The sequence below is a fragment of the Dictyostelium discoideum genome, assembly GCF_000004695.1.
Source record: "Dictyostelium discoideum AX4 chromosome 4 chromosome, whole genome shotgun sequence".
NCBI classification, from domain to species: Eukaryota; Evosea; class Eumycetozoa; order Dictyosteliales; family Dictyosteliaceae; genus Dictyostelium; species Dictyostelium discoideum.
The window spans coordinates 1,204,324-1,221,099 of record NC_007090.3 but is presented as its reverse complement, the minus strand read 5'-3'; the positions used below and the strand labels follow the sequence as shown (position 1 = coordinate 1,221,099).

The 16,776-nt window shown below is 29.9% G+C and overlaps 1 protein-coding gene across 1 annotated transcript in view; it reads left to right on the top strand.

The window, feature by feature from the left end:
• DDB_G0283893 (hypothetical protein) overlaps window positions 1–16,702 on the top strand; it is a gene marked incomplete at both ends in the record, with an annotated part of 18,542 nt that extends 1,840 nt beyond the window's left edge. The window contains 4 exons of the mRNA XM_633814.2: window positions 1–73; window positions 176–10,261; window positions 10,349–10,505; window positions 10,710–16,702. The exon at window positions 1–73 is cut by the window's left edge and continues 937 nt beyond it. Coding sequence (XP_638906.2) covers window positions 1–73; window positions 176–10,261; window positions 10,349–10,505; window positions 10,710–16,702 — 16,309 coding nt within the window. The remainder of the gene's footprint in view (window positions 74–175; window positions 10,262–10,348; window positions 10,506–10,709) is intronic.
• Window positions 16,703–16,776: the final 74 nt, after the last annotated feature.

The window sequence follows — 16,776 nt, the reverse complement described above, 5'->3', positions numbered from 1 at the left end:
ATCTTTCCAATCTTTTTCAATTTCAAATAATTTATCTTATTATAATAATGATTCTAAATTTTTATCAAAACATGTTTGTATTTTTTTTTTTTTTTTTTAAAACAAAATCAAAATCAAAACAAAAACAAAAAAAAAAAATATTAATTACAATTTTATTTTTAATTTTTTTTAATAGTTATTTGAAAATATATTTGAAGTTTTAGGTAGTAAATTAGATTATCCAGGTTTACAAATTAAAGCAGAGATATTCTTTTCATTATGTATTTTATCAGATGTAAATAAAATGAAAATTGACATTGTCAAACTTTTAGAAAGAGATCAATCAACACCATTGGATAAAGAGTATTTAGTTTTGAACCCACAATTGATTATTTTAGCAATTGACTTGGTATTCAAAAATATTAGAGAAATTACAGAGATTCAAAATAATAACAACAACAACAACAATGTAGATTTTAATGAATTGTTAAAAATTGATTCAACTGTTGATCAGAGTACTATTACAGGTGTTGAAAAACCAACCACTAAATTTTTATTATCAGAACCATTGGATGGAACTGGTGTTGAGGGTTGGTTTGATTTTTCAAATGAAAACAAACAATTATTTTCAAAAGATTCTTTATTTAAATTATTTATTAAACCACAATTACTCGATACTTTATTCAATATTTTATATTTATGTTATTTTAAACCAACGAAATCAACCACAACCACAACAACAGCAACAACAACAACAACTACAACAACAACAAATGAATCCATACCAATGGAAACAACTCGATCATCAACACCTATTCCAATTGTAAATAATAATAATAATAATAATGATAGTAAAAGCAATAGTAAAAAATCACCACCAATTAAAATTAATGATTCCTATTTTGGAGAAGATGATTTATTTGGAGGATTATTTGATCAATCAAGTACTTCAATTAGAAGTAGTAGTAATAAAGTTAATGAAGGAACACCAAAATCCTCAACTACAACAACAACAACAAATGCAACTATCATTAGTACTCCAGCAAATTCAAATATTAAAGAATCATCTAATGATGATGGTGATCATGATGAAGATATTATGAAATGTAAAATATTTAACCTTTTAAGCTTTATTTATCTCTTACAAGATGATCCAATGTATAAAGAGTTTACAAAGAACCACTTGACTTTAACTCATTTAAGAATATTGTTCACATTGATAGCACCATCTAGTAATCCATCAATAATGGCACCAAAATCAAAGAATTCAACCGTTTTTAAGTTATTAACAAATATTTGCTTCCTTTTATGTAAAAATTCAATCATTAGTGATACATTGTTGGATCAATTCATTGGGTTTGTATTCACCTCTGTTGATTCTCAACTTTTAACTCTTCCAAAGGAACAATTGGCTTGGATAGCTTGGATATTTGTAAAGAAACAATCAACAATGGTCGTTGGTGCCACCAATAGCGTAATGGTGGTTAGCCTTTGGGATGGCTTTTTAAAGAATTCCTCAAGAGTTATCAGAGAGGTTTCATTGGTTTCATCCCCATTCAAAGAGGTGATTTCATTGGATTATATTTTATTACTTTTATTCTCTTTCCATACTTTGGATGAGAAACATCGTTTGGGTATAGTTTCAACATTATGTCAATCATTTAATGAAATCGTTTGTAAAGTCAAATCTGATCAATCATTCCTTCCAAACTCTTTAATGCTCTCAAGATGTTTAATGGTATTCAATTATATACTCTTTAATTTTGAAACTGTGAATCCAATACTCTCAAAATTATTCAATAGTCAATTGTTATCATTTAAAAAGTCAAATTACCAAGTGGGTGAATTTTATAAACTTTCAATTGTAAATCTAAACTATAGTGGTACAATTGAAAAATTAATTAAAAAATCTGCTTTTATAAATAATGATGGTTTGATTGGATTACCCGAGTTTTATGATCTTTATTTCATTCCACCACCAAATAATACTTTAACTTCACCATCAAAATCTATAAATTCATCAAGTAATAATATATTATCACCAATTACTCCAACTAATACTACAACAACAACAACAACTACTACTCCATCAACAACATCAATACCAACTAATAATGAAGATTGGTTTAATCATTCAAATAATCTTGAAAAGATTACTAGTTTATTACAAAAATCAACAAATAATGATAATTGTTATGAACAATTTTATAATAATATAGTGTCATTATGTTCTTTAACTCCAACTGTAAAGAGTACACAAGATGGTAGTTCATTGGATTCTTTGTATTTTGATTATATTGTGGCATCAAGTTTAAAGTTTTTAAGTTGTCTTCCATTATCACTTTCATTTTTAAAGGCAATTAAAGATCCACAAACCTTTACAACCGTTAGCAACACTTCACCAATCTTTATCACTTATTTGAAATCAATCTATCCTTCTCAATGTAATAATCCTGAAATACCGTGGTTGGCACATACTGAAAATATTTTAACTCATTTCAAATATAATGGTGGTACACCATCCGATAGCTCTTTAAGAGTAAATGGTATTGTTCAAAGTTCATTAGCTTATCTTACAAAGGTTTTCGATGTTGGTACCTCTTTGAATATTAATAAAAAATTGGCAGAATCCTCTGGTAATGTTGATACAAGTGGAGGTGGTGATAGTTATTTCGATGGTTGGGAATCACTATTTAATGATGACGATGATGAAGAAGAAGATGAGGAAGAAGAAGAAGAAATGGATGAAGACGATTCTGAGAATGATGAAGATGAAGATTCTGAAGAGAGTGAAAAAGAACAAAATAAAGATAATTTAAAATCTTCTTCATCTACAGTTCCTACGACAACAACCACAGCAGCAGCAGCAACAACAACAGCAACAGCAACAACAAAAGAATCAACAATTCGTTCAAATATTTCAACATTATTACCAAGTTTAATCAATTTTATAATTGATACTTTAGGTCATTATAGAGGTATCTATAAAAAATCATTGATTGAACAATTATCAAATCATTCCAATGCATTACATGTTAAACTCATTCAAGAATTGTATATATTATCATCAAAAACCGAAGTTTTAGAGGTAATGAAGTCTTTGGATTTCTCAACAGATGATAGAAATACTGTAGAGAAATGGGATGAAGAATATAAACCAGATCCATTGGTACCAAAGGATCAAAAACAATTGTTTGGTTGGTCAGTTCAACCATATAACCCATCCTTTACAGAGGGTAAAGTTTATAGTGTAGCACTTCAATCGATAATTAGATTACTCCTAACTCTTTCAAATCAAGCATTGGTCCATTGGGATAATGTTACCGAGACAAATCCAGATTCAACAAAACCAATACTCTCCAAAGTTAGTGAATTAATCTTTGAACAAGTTTATATCTCCACTGATAGATCATTCTCTTTCTTAAAGGATCATTATGATAACTATTCATCATTGATTAGTGGTGCTCAATCTGGTTATCTTATCAATCAAATTAAATTGGCAAACTTTGAATCCATTTCAAAGATTTTAATTGATCCAACTTTTTCTCCATCCAATAACAGTAGTAACAAATTTTTATCAGAGAATTCATATCTATTAACAGTTTTAATTGGTTATGTCGATTCTTTAATATCAATGTCAAAATTGAATGGATCTCATATCTATTGTTATTATATTTCTGGTTTCAATGGTTCAGTAGCACGTGGTACTAGAGATTTCGAATTTGTTTTACCAACTGGTAATCTTCAACTTTTAATCTCTGTTCTTTTCAATAATCCATGTGAAAAGTTTAATCTTAAAGTTTTATCGGCTTTGGTCCATTTTATGTCAATCTCAACACCATCAGAATTTTTCACATCATTTAGATCTCATTGTATTACAACTTTTAGTAAAATTCCAATTAATGATTTAAAGTTATGGTTTGAACAAAAACTTTTAGGTATTAATAATTTTGAAAAAAATTCAACAGCAACAAATGGTACAGAAAAAATGGATATTGAAATCATTTTAAATAACAACAATAATAATAATAATAAGGTTGAAGAAAAATCTGGTAAAATTAATTCAACAGTTTCAATTCAAGAACAAATTATAAGATTAATTGGTTTATTAATTGGTAATAAAGATTTATCATGTTATTCAAAGGATTATTTACAACAACAAGCAGCAGCAGCTTTGGCAGCTAAAGAGTCTGAAGAACTTTTACAACAACAATTACTTCAAGAGTCTGAAGGAAAGAAAAAGAAGAGATCAAGTGGAAGTAGTACACCAACTAAAATACCTGGTAAGAAAACACCAATCACTTCTGGTCAAGATAGTAATTCTTCACCAGCTTTAACTGCATCATCTTCACCACCTTCTTTAGAATTTGTTGATTGGGATGAAAAGGTAACATCATTTGCTTTGACACTTTTCGATGTCTTATTATCATCTCTAAATAATGCTTTTACGGTTTGGATTGATCAACCAAAATTACTCAAAGGTTACTTTGAATTATTACAATTCATTGCAATGGGACAACATCAACTTTTGAAATTATTCAATGAAATCTCCAATCTTTCATCACCACTCTTAACCAATCCAACTATTGACCAATTGGAATCATTAAATCTTTTAGTAGAATTTATTGAAAATATTTTAGATTTATCAAAATCTTTGAAAAAACCTTCAAGTGACCAACAGCATCATAGTGGTGGTTGTCATCATAGTAACCATCACCACCATCACCATCATAGTCGTAAGGATGAAGTGATGGTTGATAAGTCCTCAATAACAAACGTTGTAGATGAAGATATATTAAAGGATGATGTCGAAGTAATGGATGAAGAAGATGAAGATGAACTTCAATATCTTTCAGAGGATGAAAAAGTTGTTAATGGTAATGAAAACACTGGTGAAGAGGATGATGAAGAAAGAAAACTCTCTTCAAAAGTTTGTACTTATACATTCACTAAAAATGATTATATTGATCAACATTGGTATTTTTGTTATACTTGTGGTTTGAAATTCTCTGAAGGTTGTTGCTCAGTTTGTGTTAAAGTTTGTCATAAAGGTCATCAAGTTAGTTATAGTAGATATAGTAGATTCTTTTGTGATTGTGGTGCTGGAGCAGGTAAAGGTAATCCATGTAAAGCTCTTAAACCAAGACTTTATTCACCACCAAAACAATTACAACAACAACAACAACAACAACAACCACAACAACCACCTCAAGACCAACAAAAGAATGTTGCAGCTGAACAACAACCACAACAACAACAAGAAGAACAACAAGTAGCTTCAACAACTTCATCAGCAACAAATACTAATGATCAACCAATTATTCCAGATAGTTTATCATCATCTTCGTCAAATTCATCACCATCATTTAATAATAATAATAATAATAATAACAATGGTACCACAGGTAGTGGTAATACATTCTCATCGATTAATAATTACTTTTTCAATTTACCAACTCAACAAGATAAAGAACAATTATTCAATGAAATCTTTAATGATAAATCTAATATCATTTCAAAATTATCAGAACTTTATCCAAAATTAATTGAAATGTATAAAAAAGTACAAACAGACCTTATTAAACCACAATCAGATTCAAATAGTAATAAATTAGAGGTGTTTGAAGAATCTTCAACCCAATCCATCAGTAGTAGAGAAATCATTTCAAAGACTGATATCTTTACCACTAAAAAAGTATCAAAAAATGGTACTTTTGAAGCTAAACTCAAACTTGAAGGTGTTGAAGGTAATCAATTAAAGACTTTCCTCTCAAGTGGACCAATCCAAAGAAAAGCAATAGCTTCAACTTCCAAAGGTTTATTGGCAATTGCTGAAGGTGATTCTGTTTCATTGTTTAATTCTTCAAAGATTTTAGATGATGATGCACAATTGGATAAACATTCATTTAGCAAGGCATTATCAAAGAGTTCCGTAGCCTATCCAATCGTTAGTATGGTATTCAATCCACTCAATGAAAGATTCCTTGCAGTTGTTGGTTTCAAAGAAGTAAAGATCCTCACTATCAATCAAAAGGATGAAATTGTCGATCAATTGGTAATCGATTTATCTTTGGATGCTTTAGGTGAAACTATTTATATTATAAAGGTTGAATGGATCATTGGTAGTCAAGTTGAATTGGCAATTGTAACCAACGAGTTTATCAAGATTTATGATCTCTCTAAAGATAATCTCTCACCAATTCATTTCTTCTCTCTACTCGAAGACTCTATCAAAGATATGTGTTTGGTTCAAAAGAATGGTAAAAATCATATCCTCGCCCTTAGTAACTATGGTTTATTATATTTCCAAGCCATTGAAGATTCAATCGATAATGAATCTTGTATTATGATTGAAACTCTCCAAGTGCCAATCAATAAAATTTCAGCGGGTGTTAGTGTTCACTATAATATCGATTTGGATTTAGTGATTGCAAGTTATACCAATGGTGAATGTTATGCTTTCCAAGTCAATGATACAATGACCAACGTAACTCGTTCATTCCCAATCATGGATCCAGCAAAGAAATTACCAATGCCAGCTCAATACTTTATCAATTTATCACCAATGTTTCCAAATGTTTATGCTTGTTTAGCAGCACGTGGTGGTTATTTATTGGGTTTCAAAATGGGTACAAAAGATATTTCCATTCAAAATCTTAAACTTACTCAAAGAGTAGAGGGTATGACCATTTTAAATCGTTCTTCTCCAAAATTATTAATTCTATTTGATGATGGTTCAATTGGTAGATATGACTTTAATCTTGAAAATACCATTCAACAACCATTACCAACAACCTCAACCACCACTGATTCAATCAATGAGTCTGATAAAAAAGGTTTAGATATTCTTTTATATTTGAAATCAAAATATCAAGATTCAATTAATAAGAATAATAGTGGTAGTAGTATTAATAGTAGTGGTAACAATGTTGCTACTGTATCATCATCTACAACATCCACATCAGCTGTTATAAAATCTCCACCACCACTTTCATCATTATTATTACAACCAACAACAACAACAACAACTTCACCAGTATTCCCAATTGATTTCTTTGAAAGTACAGAATGTATAACACCAAATGTTAAATATGGTGGCGATCCATTACAATGGTTCTCTCAAGATGTAATTAAACAAAAACTTGCCTCAAATGATGAATACATTGTTTGTCAATCATTAGAAACCCTTACTTTGGTCATTATGAATAATAATTTCAATAATGCTATTTGTGGTATTCGTATTTTGGTTGGTAATGCATCCACTAAGCATATCCCAACAGAGATTAGAGTTTTCAATCGTACTATTCAATTAAAGGAAGGTCAAAGAAGATGGTATGATATTCCATTCACCACTGAAGAAACTTTAAGATCCATTAAAAAGGTTTCTTTTACTGCTGGATCAACATTTACAATGGGAACATCACCAATCATCGATCAAGTTGAAGTTTACGCTAAAAATAAAGATTCCCTTGGTTTCAATGATTCAGATGATTCCGATGATGAATTCCCAACTGTAGATGAAAATGTTACAAGTTCTGGTTTATCCACAAGTGCAGGTGGTAGTGGTGGCGGTGTTGCTGGCACAAATGATTCAACTGCTGATAAACATACACCATTAGAAATTGTTATACTTCACTGCTTTAATTCTTTGAAAAACTATTTCTCAAATCATGTAGCCAATGATGACAGTCAAAAATTCATTGAACTTAAAGAGAAAACTTTATCAATTCTTCCATCAATGATTACAGATTCACAATTATCTTTTGTTAGATCATCTATTAAGAAATTGTTAAAGATTCTTTCAACCAATAGTGAACATTATCAAACATTGAAACATAGTATTCAATTAAAATATGCAAGTCAAACAGTTTCATCAATCTTATCAAATAGTGGTGGTACAATCCCAAACTCTGCTGATCTTGAAAAATTGGATTATTTAGTTGCAGCTTTGAAAAAGATTTCATCATCAAATCCAAATAATTTAGAGAAATATTTATTCAAAGATCATCCAAACTTTTTATCTGATCTTTTAACAATCTATCGTAATACAACCTCTCCATCCTCTAGTAAAGGTAAATCATCATCAGCATCAGCATCATCATCATCATCAACAACAACAGCAACATCAACATTACCATCCAATACCCAAAGTGGTAGCAATAATGGAGCAGTCTCTTCAAATGCTTTACTCTACTCTGATTCTTTCATTTCAAATTTAGTTCAATTACTTTGGAATTGTCAAAGATCAAAGATTTTCTCAACAGATTTAATCTTTACCTTATTAAAATCATTATTATCACATTCAAATGAAATCATTAGAACTAGATCATCTTTAATATTAGTTTCATTTATTTCGAAATCTGGTAATAATTCAACCGTTGCCAATTTATTACCACCACCATCATCATCATCAAATGAAAATGTTGTCGACAACGATAACACCAATAAAGAAAATGAAGGTGATATACAAATGGTTGATGAAGTTTTATTCTCTTGTGATCTTTGTAATATTAATCCAATAACAGGTAAAAGATGGAATTGTAGTAATTGTGGTGATTTTGATCTTTGTAATCAATGTTATCAAAATCCAGAAAAAGACCATCCAAAGGATCATATATTTAAAGAATTCATAATTGATGAACCAATGAAAGATGGTGATGAAAAAGAATCAACAAATGAACCACCACAACAACAAAAACAACAGGATCAACAATTACAACAAGATTTACAAGATGATTCTGAATATGATGAAGAACTTAAAATTGCAATTTCAATGAGTTTAAATAACAATAATAATAATAATAATAATAATGAATCAATGGATACATCAACATTAACAACAACAACAACAACCACAAATAAAACAACTCCAACTACAAATGAAGAACCAATGGTTGGTTTCATTAAATTAATTATTGAAGAGATTATAGTATCTTATGAAAAAGGTTTTTCATTTATGATTCCATATATGCAAATCCTTTATTCAACAATTTTACATAATACTACATTCATCCTCAACAATAATCAATTATCCAATCAACTTGTAACAACTCTTGTTAATTTAATTTCCAAACATAAATCAAATCTTTCCAAATTCTTATCAACCAAATCAAATAATCTTGAAGGTGATATTTTAATTTTCTCATTATTAAGTTTATTATTAGATTCTGACGAGCAAAAGAGACAAAAGATTCAAAGTAAACAAACAACAACTACAGCAGCAGCAGCAGCAACAACAACAACAACAGCAACAGCTACAGTAACAACTCCTTCAGTAGTAACAACTCCACATAGTTTACCATCGACATTAATTTATCATTTATCAAAATTATTTATTGATAGAGATATAATTCAACTTTTAAGATTATGGATTGAACAATTGTATACCTGTATCTCTGAATCACATGGGTTATCGGTTGGTGAGGAAAGAGATTCACCTTTTGGTGCATTGTTAGTTCCATCAATTGATGAAAATCAAACTCTACCAAAGAATAGATTCACTCCATTCTTTGGAAAATACCTTCCACAATCAATGGGTTCAATTCATTTATTACTCTCAAAAGCAATCTTCAAATTGATGATTACATTCTATCGTTGTGAGAGAAGAAAGAAATCGATTACTCAAACTACACCTACATTGATAAAACCATCCGAATGGACTAACCTAATCTGTTCTTTCATTCATTCAAAGAAAACTGTTTCAATTGTAAAATATCCAAAGAAACTATTGTTTTTAATTTATCAAACCAAGTCATCCTATTATTCAATTCGCGATGAATTCTTATTGAAAAAGAAGTTTGCTGGTATCTTGGATTTAGAAGGTAAAACAAAAGGTTTCTCTGATGAAATTGGTTATGATCATTTGGCCAAATTAATTTCTTATCTTACCTTAATGTTAGAAGTAGCAAGTGATAGACCAAAGAGTTGGCAATTCTTTTGTGCTCATAATGATGTATTACCAAAACTCTACAAAATCTTATTCAATCTTGCAGAAGAACCATCTTCATTGTTATTGGAATTATTAACCTATGTATTTGTTGATGAAATAGCAGAACAACCATTATCATCAACATCTCAAGATACACAACAAGAATCATCAAACAACAACAACAACAACAACAGCAATGATATTTTAATGCAAGATGTTGACACTAAAGCAAAACATATTTCAATATTCCTTCAAGAACAATATTTCAATGTTTTAATATTTAATATATTATTAGAATCAAACTCTTCTGATTTAAGATCAATAGCTAGTAGTTTTATTTATTATTTATGGAGAGTAAGTTTTACCTTTTTATTGCCTTTTTTTTTTTATTTTTTTTTATTCCTCTTCAAATTACTAATTTAAATTTTTTTTTTTTTTTAGTCATCAAATAATGAACAAAGAATTTTCATTAATAAATCACTTTGGTCAAAATTAAATAATGTTGCGTCATATGGTAAAAATGCAAGTGAATTTATGGATTTACTAACCTACTTTTTAAATGAAACTGATTCACAATCTTGGAAGGATCAACATAATGGTTTGTATTTAGTTTTTTTTTTAATTGTTTTTTTTAATTGTTTTTTTTTTTTTTTTTGAAACAATAATATATTGTGAAAATTAATATATTTTTTTTTTTTTTAATTGTTTTTTTTAATTGTTTTTTTTAATTGTTTTTTTTAATTGTTTTTTTTTTTTTTTTTGAAATATTAATTTTATTATTATTATTTTTTATAAAAAATAGAATTTTCAAATAAATTAATTGAAAGCTTTAAACAACAAAATCAAATTTCATTAAATCATCCAAATTCACAAATTTATAATAGTTTGGGAAAGATTTTAGAATTTGATGGATATTATTTAGAGAGTGAACCATGTTTAGTTTGTAATAATCCAGAGGTACAATATCAAACATCACGTTTAGAATCATTGAAACAAGAGGTTAAATTCTCAGAGTATTCACAATTGATCAAATTCAATGGTGTTTATAATATCTCCAAGATTATGATTCAATTACATGATGTCAAGAAAGGAAAGATGATTAAAACCATCAATCTTTTCTACAACAATAAACCAGTTGCAGACATTGGTGATCTCAAGGGTAAATTTAATCAATGGAAAAAGTTGAAACAAGTTCATTTCACTCCATCTCAAACTGAAAAGGCTGTTGTTTTCCAAATCCCAATCTCTGCTAGAAACTTTATGATTGAATATTTTGATTTCCACGATAACCTTCAAGCTGCTTCCTCTGAAAAACTTCAATGTCCACGTTGTAGTAGAATCGTCACTGATAAGCATGGTATCTGTAAGAATTGTCATGAGAATGCCTATCAATGTAAACATTGTCGTAATATCAACTATGAAAATTTAGACGCTTTCCTCTGTAATGAATGTGGTTTCTGTAAACATGCCAAATTTGATTACTCCTTTGTTTGTAAACCAACCATTGCAATTGAAAAGATTGAAAATCAAGAGGATCACAAGAGAGCTATTCAAACCATAGAGAAAGAATCTGAAAATGCTCATAAAAAGTACCAAAGATTAATTGGTTTTAAAAAAGTTATCTCTGGTCTAATCAATTCTTTTGAAACTCAAGAACCATGGTCAAAGGATGATTTAATTAAAAGTTCAGGTGGTACAATTAGTATCGCTAATACTTCAACCAATTCAACTGGTAGCAATAATCAATCTATCAATAGTAGTAGTGGTAATATTTCAACAAATTCTTCATCTTCATCTTCTTCAAGCTTTGGTATTTCCAATCAATCTTCAAGTGGAAATGGTGGTGGCGGTGTTGGTAGTGGTGGTGGTGGTGTTATCAATCAAAGTGGTACATCCAATAATTCATCATTCCTTACACTTAGAATTAATAAAAAGATTGGCTACCTTAGTAGATTATATGAAAGAGAATGTAGAAATATTTATGAAGGTTTAAGTAAGAGTGTTCAAATTTTACAAACCAATAGAATGGAAATTTCAAAATATATGAATTTCATTTCTGGTGGTGGTCAACCCTCTTCCAATGATAAACAACAACAACAACAACAACAACAACAACAATCATCCAGACAATGTCCTGTTTCAATTCATTTACGTGAAGAAAATAAATGTTATGGTTGTTCAAATTCATACATTGAACAGGTTTTATGTTTATTAAATTCCTTCTGTAGAAATTCAGAGTTAACACCAATTAAGAATCTTTTGATTGAAAAAGGTTTACCAAAAGAAATATTCTTTAATAATATTCATCATGGAAAGAGTATTGCAAAGGGTTGGGCTAAATCATCATTATCCTATCTTACCAAATCAAATATTGATTGTACTTCAATGGTTAATCAATGGATTAAAGACAAGATTTACTACACACTTTGTTATTATTCATCATTGGATGTTCCAAACATGGTCTCAAGTGAAATCTCATTGTTGAAAGAATGTTCCTCACTCTCTGATAATATTTGGCCACAAAGATTATCATTCATAATGGAGTTATTCTTTAAAGCTTTATCAAGTGGCTCTCAAAGTCCAGTGGTTTCAGAGTATATTATTTTACCATGTCTCAAAATCATAATTTATTTATGTACTCTTGATCGTAAAGGTGCTTTCATTACAAAGGATGCAAAAGATCTTGAAATCTCTCAAAAATTATTAGCAACAAGATTTGAAAAATTAAAATCATCAAAGAAACAAGCCATTGCTTTGGCTGCAACAGCAACAGCAACAGCAACAGCAGCTAATGCTTCATTAACCTCAACCATTGAAAAGAAGATTGAAGCATTATCATCATTACTTTCACCAAATACTGTGAATAATATTGCACTTTCTGTTGCATCATCATTACTTTCACCACAACAAATGCAATTACAAATTCAACAACAAATCGCTTTACAACAACAACAAATTCAACAACAAATTCAACAACAGCAACAACAATTGAATGAATCTGTTTCAGGTTTAAAGATTTTATCACCATCTTCTTCCTCATCATCTCCATCTGGTGTTGGTGCTACTGGTAGCGAAAATGGTGGTGGTGGTAGTGGAAGTAGTAGTGGTAGTAGTGTTAGTGGTAGTGGTTCAATATCTTCATCTCAAGATCCAAACATATTATCAATCTTTGATAATGATACTTCAAATGCAGGTGCTAACGAATCATGGGATGGTGATGATAATCCAATTGCAAATGCTTGGTCATCAAAATATGAAAACTATTTATCTAATTTCAATGTAAACTCTTCAATCGGTGAAATATCAAAATCTTTGAAACCACTTAGCCAAGATGAATTAAAGAGTAAATATTTCAAGAGATGGTATGCTCAAGTTAAAAAGAGAAAACAACAACAACAACAACAATCTTCAGGTATTGGTTATGCAACTCAATCAAGTTTCGAGGTATTGTTTGAAGAGAAATGGTTAGAGAAATTGTTATTCAATTCAACATCATCAATTCGTCTTGAAATAATCACTTTGATGGGTATTTTAAGTAAGAATAGCAATAGTAGATCACTTAAATTCTTGGATCTCCTTACAAAGATTCTTCCAAATGCAACAGAGGCAGGTGAATATTCTGCAGAGTTTTTCGGACTTTTCAATAGTTTTATCTCAACCTCTCAAGATCGTAAGATTTATTTAGCTGTAAAAGGTTTCATTCCATTCATTTGTGATGCTATCATCAAGGAGATTGAACATATCAAATCAAAGGAAGGTTCATTTAGTACTGATGTTTCACAAGGTTTTGTTTTGAAAACTTTAGTTGCTATACTTAAATCATTCCTCGATGTACCAACTCTTAAAGCAAAGATGAAGAAAGATAATATGTTAGAAAAGGTATTGGATGCTTTCTTATCACTTCGTGGTGTTATCGTTCAAAAGAATAAGTTAACCGAGGATTCTGTACGTTATCTCCAAGAGTTGATGAAATCACTAAACAATGAATCTGTTCAAGACAATAAGAAGTTTATGGCTGCTAATATTAAAGCATTGGCTAAATATCAATCGGATGGTAGAACTCCAATATTTATTTTCGAACAACTTTGTAATATTGTTTGTCCAACCAAACCAGATCCAATCTATCAATTGATACTCTTTAAAGCTGCATCTCAAGAGGAATACATTAGAGGTTCAATGAATCGTAACCCATATACTTCCAATACCTTTGGTGGTCCACTCATGAGAGATGTAAAGAATAAGATTTGTAAAGCTTTAGATTTAGGTAGTTTCTTAGATGATGATAATGGTATGGAGTTATTAGTCGATAATAAGATCATTAAATTGGATTTACCAATTAAAAAAGTTTACGAATTAGTATGGAAAAAGAGTCCACAAGCATTAAGAACAGCAGATATCAATATTCCAATGAATGTAGTTTATCGTCTTCAAGGTTTAGATGGTGAAGCAACTGAAGAAATCATTGAAACTCTTAATGATAATAACTCTGAAGAAAAGGATCCAGAAGTTGAATATGAAATCACAAGTGTTATGGCTGAATGCGGTGGTTTGGAATCAATGATCTCAATGATTGAACGTATCAATGATTTCTCAATCGAGAAGGAATTGGCACAATTAGTAATTAAATTACTCTACCATTGTTGTAAGATTAAAATTAATCGTCAAAAATTACTTACACTCAATACTGTTGGTAGATTATTGGAGAAATTAAAACAAGCTTTCCATCAACCAGAACTTTCCGAACATTTATTGGTCATCATTGAATCGGTAGTTAGCGAAGCAAATCGTGATTATCTTCGTGGTTCAAATTCTTCTACCTCACTCTCACATCATAAAGATATCAATGAAGCTCAAGAACAAATGAATATGTTTTTAGATAAATTAAACGGTGCTCAAGTAATGTCAAATCCAAAGATCATTCAAGCAATCACAAGAATTATTCCATTCCTTACCTATGGTCACACTGAAATTATGGATTATCTCGTTGACTTTTTCACACCATATTTAAATTTCCAAGAGTTTGATGATTCAAAATCAAAAGATACCAATCATGTTTATCATCTTGATTTCTTTACCAAACTTATGGAAAATACTCGTCCAGATTCAAATGGTAGAAGTATTCGTTCAATCATTATTAAGCGTGGTATCACTAAATCATTGGTTGATTACTTATTAAATTACTTCCCTGAAAATGGTGATAAGACTAGCCAAGAATGGCTTTCCTCTTTGGAGAAACCAGCTTTACCATTCGTTTTAGTATTATTAAAAGGTTTAGCAATGGGTCATGAACCAACTCAAAATATGACTCTAGAATCTAACCTTATCAAAAGAATTCATATACTTGAAGAAACAGCTGGTACTAGTGCAAAGATTGGAAGTTTAGCTGAGAATTTATTAGAGTCAATCGCTGAAGGCAATGAAAAAACCTCAAAGATTGTAAGTGATACTCGTAAGGAATCGAAGATGGAAAAATTAAGTCATGCTCAAAAACATAGAGAAGATGTGTTGAAACAATTGGGTTTAGCTCAACAAGGTAAACATATTATGGCAAACGTTGTTCCAGGTTCAATTGAAGATTTGGATGATGATGAAGGTTTCACTTGTATGGTTTGTAGAGAAGGTTATTCATTTAAACCAACCGATGTATTAGGTATCTATACCTTCTCAAAGAGAATTCCATTAACATCAGTGGGTGAAACAACTTGTCCACCATCATCAACAACCAATGTCGCTGCTTCACTTTCTCTCTCCCCAAGTAGTAGTGGAGGTGGTGGTGGTGGTGCTTTATATTATGGTTTCACTACAGTAACTCATTTCAATTTCATTCATTTCAATTGTCATCGTGATGCAACCAAAGCAGATAGAAGTATGAAGGTACCAAAAGAAGAATGGGAAGGTGCTGCACTCAGAAATCAACAAACCAAATGTAATGGTCTTTTCCCTGTACTTCCACCAAAGATGAATAGTGATGCATTCACTCCCTACTCTGATAAATTCTGGGTTAATCTCAACAATATCTCTCGTGTCGAAGGACCAAAATTCCGTATACTCTCTCATGATCTCAAATTCTTATTGATTCGTTTGGCAAAGGATGAATCTTTCAGTACCGATTCTAAAGGTGGTGGCAAAGAAAGTAATATTAGAATTGCACCAATGTTTGTCCAACTTGGTATGTTTTTATTGGATCAAAAGTTGGTTGGAGGTAACTCTGCCAATCAATTAAGACGTCCACAATTTGAAAAGACTTTAGCACAATTCACAACTTTACCATTGGAAACTGCAATCACTTCAATGTATCAAATGCTATCCGATAATGTACCATACTTTTTAGTGGTTTCAATCTTTTTACATTCACCAAAAGAATTTGAAAATCAAAAATTCAATTACCTCACAAAACTATTGGCTTATGCTTTTGTTGATTATCTCACCACTAATACAAAGAATGGTTTAAGTTCTCCAGATGAACCATCAAAAGATAAACTTTTCGATATCACTCGTCCTTGGTTAATATTCTTCTCTTTGTTATCAAAATTCCATTCAATCATTAAACCATCCTCATGTACCGAAGAAAATTGGATTCAAGAAACTAAAAATCATTTATCAACAAATTGTACAAAGATTCAGGTAGATGTTAAAGAATTATTAAATTGTTTCGAAAATGAATTAAAAGAATTCCAAGATGAAATGGAATTCTTTGATGATGAAGGTCTCTTAAAAAATGTTTTATTAAATAACAAAGATTCAAATGAATATTTATTAAAATTATATAAATCTGTTAAATCAAATAAAAAATAATTAAAAAAAATAAAAAAAAATAAATAAATAAATAAAAAAATAATTAAAAAAAAAAAAAAATATATATATATATA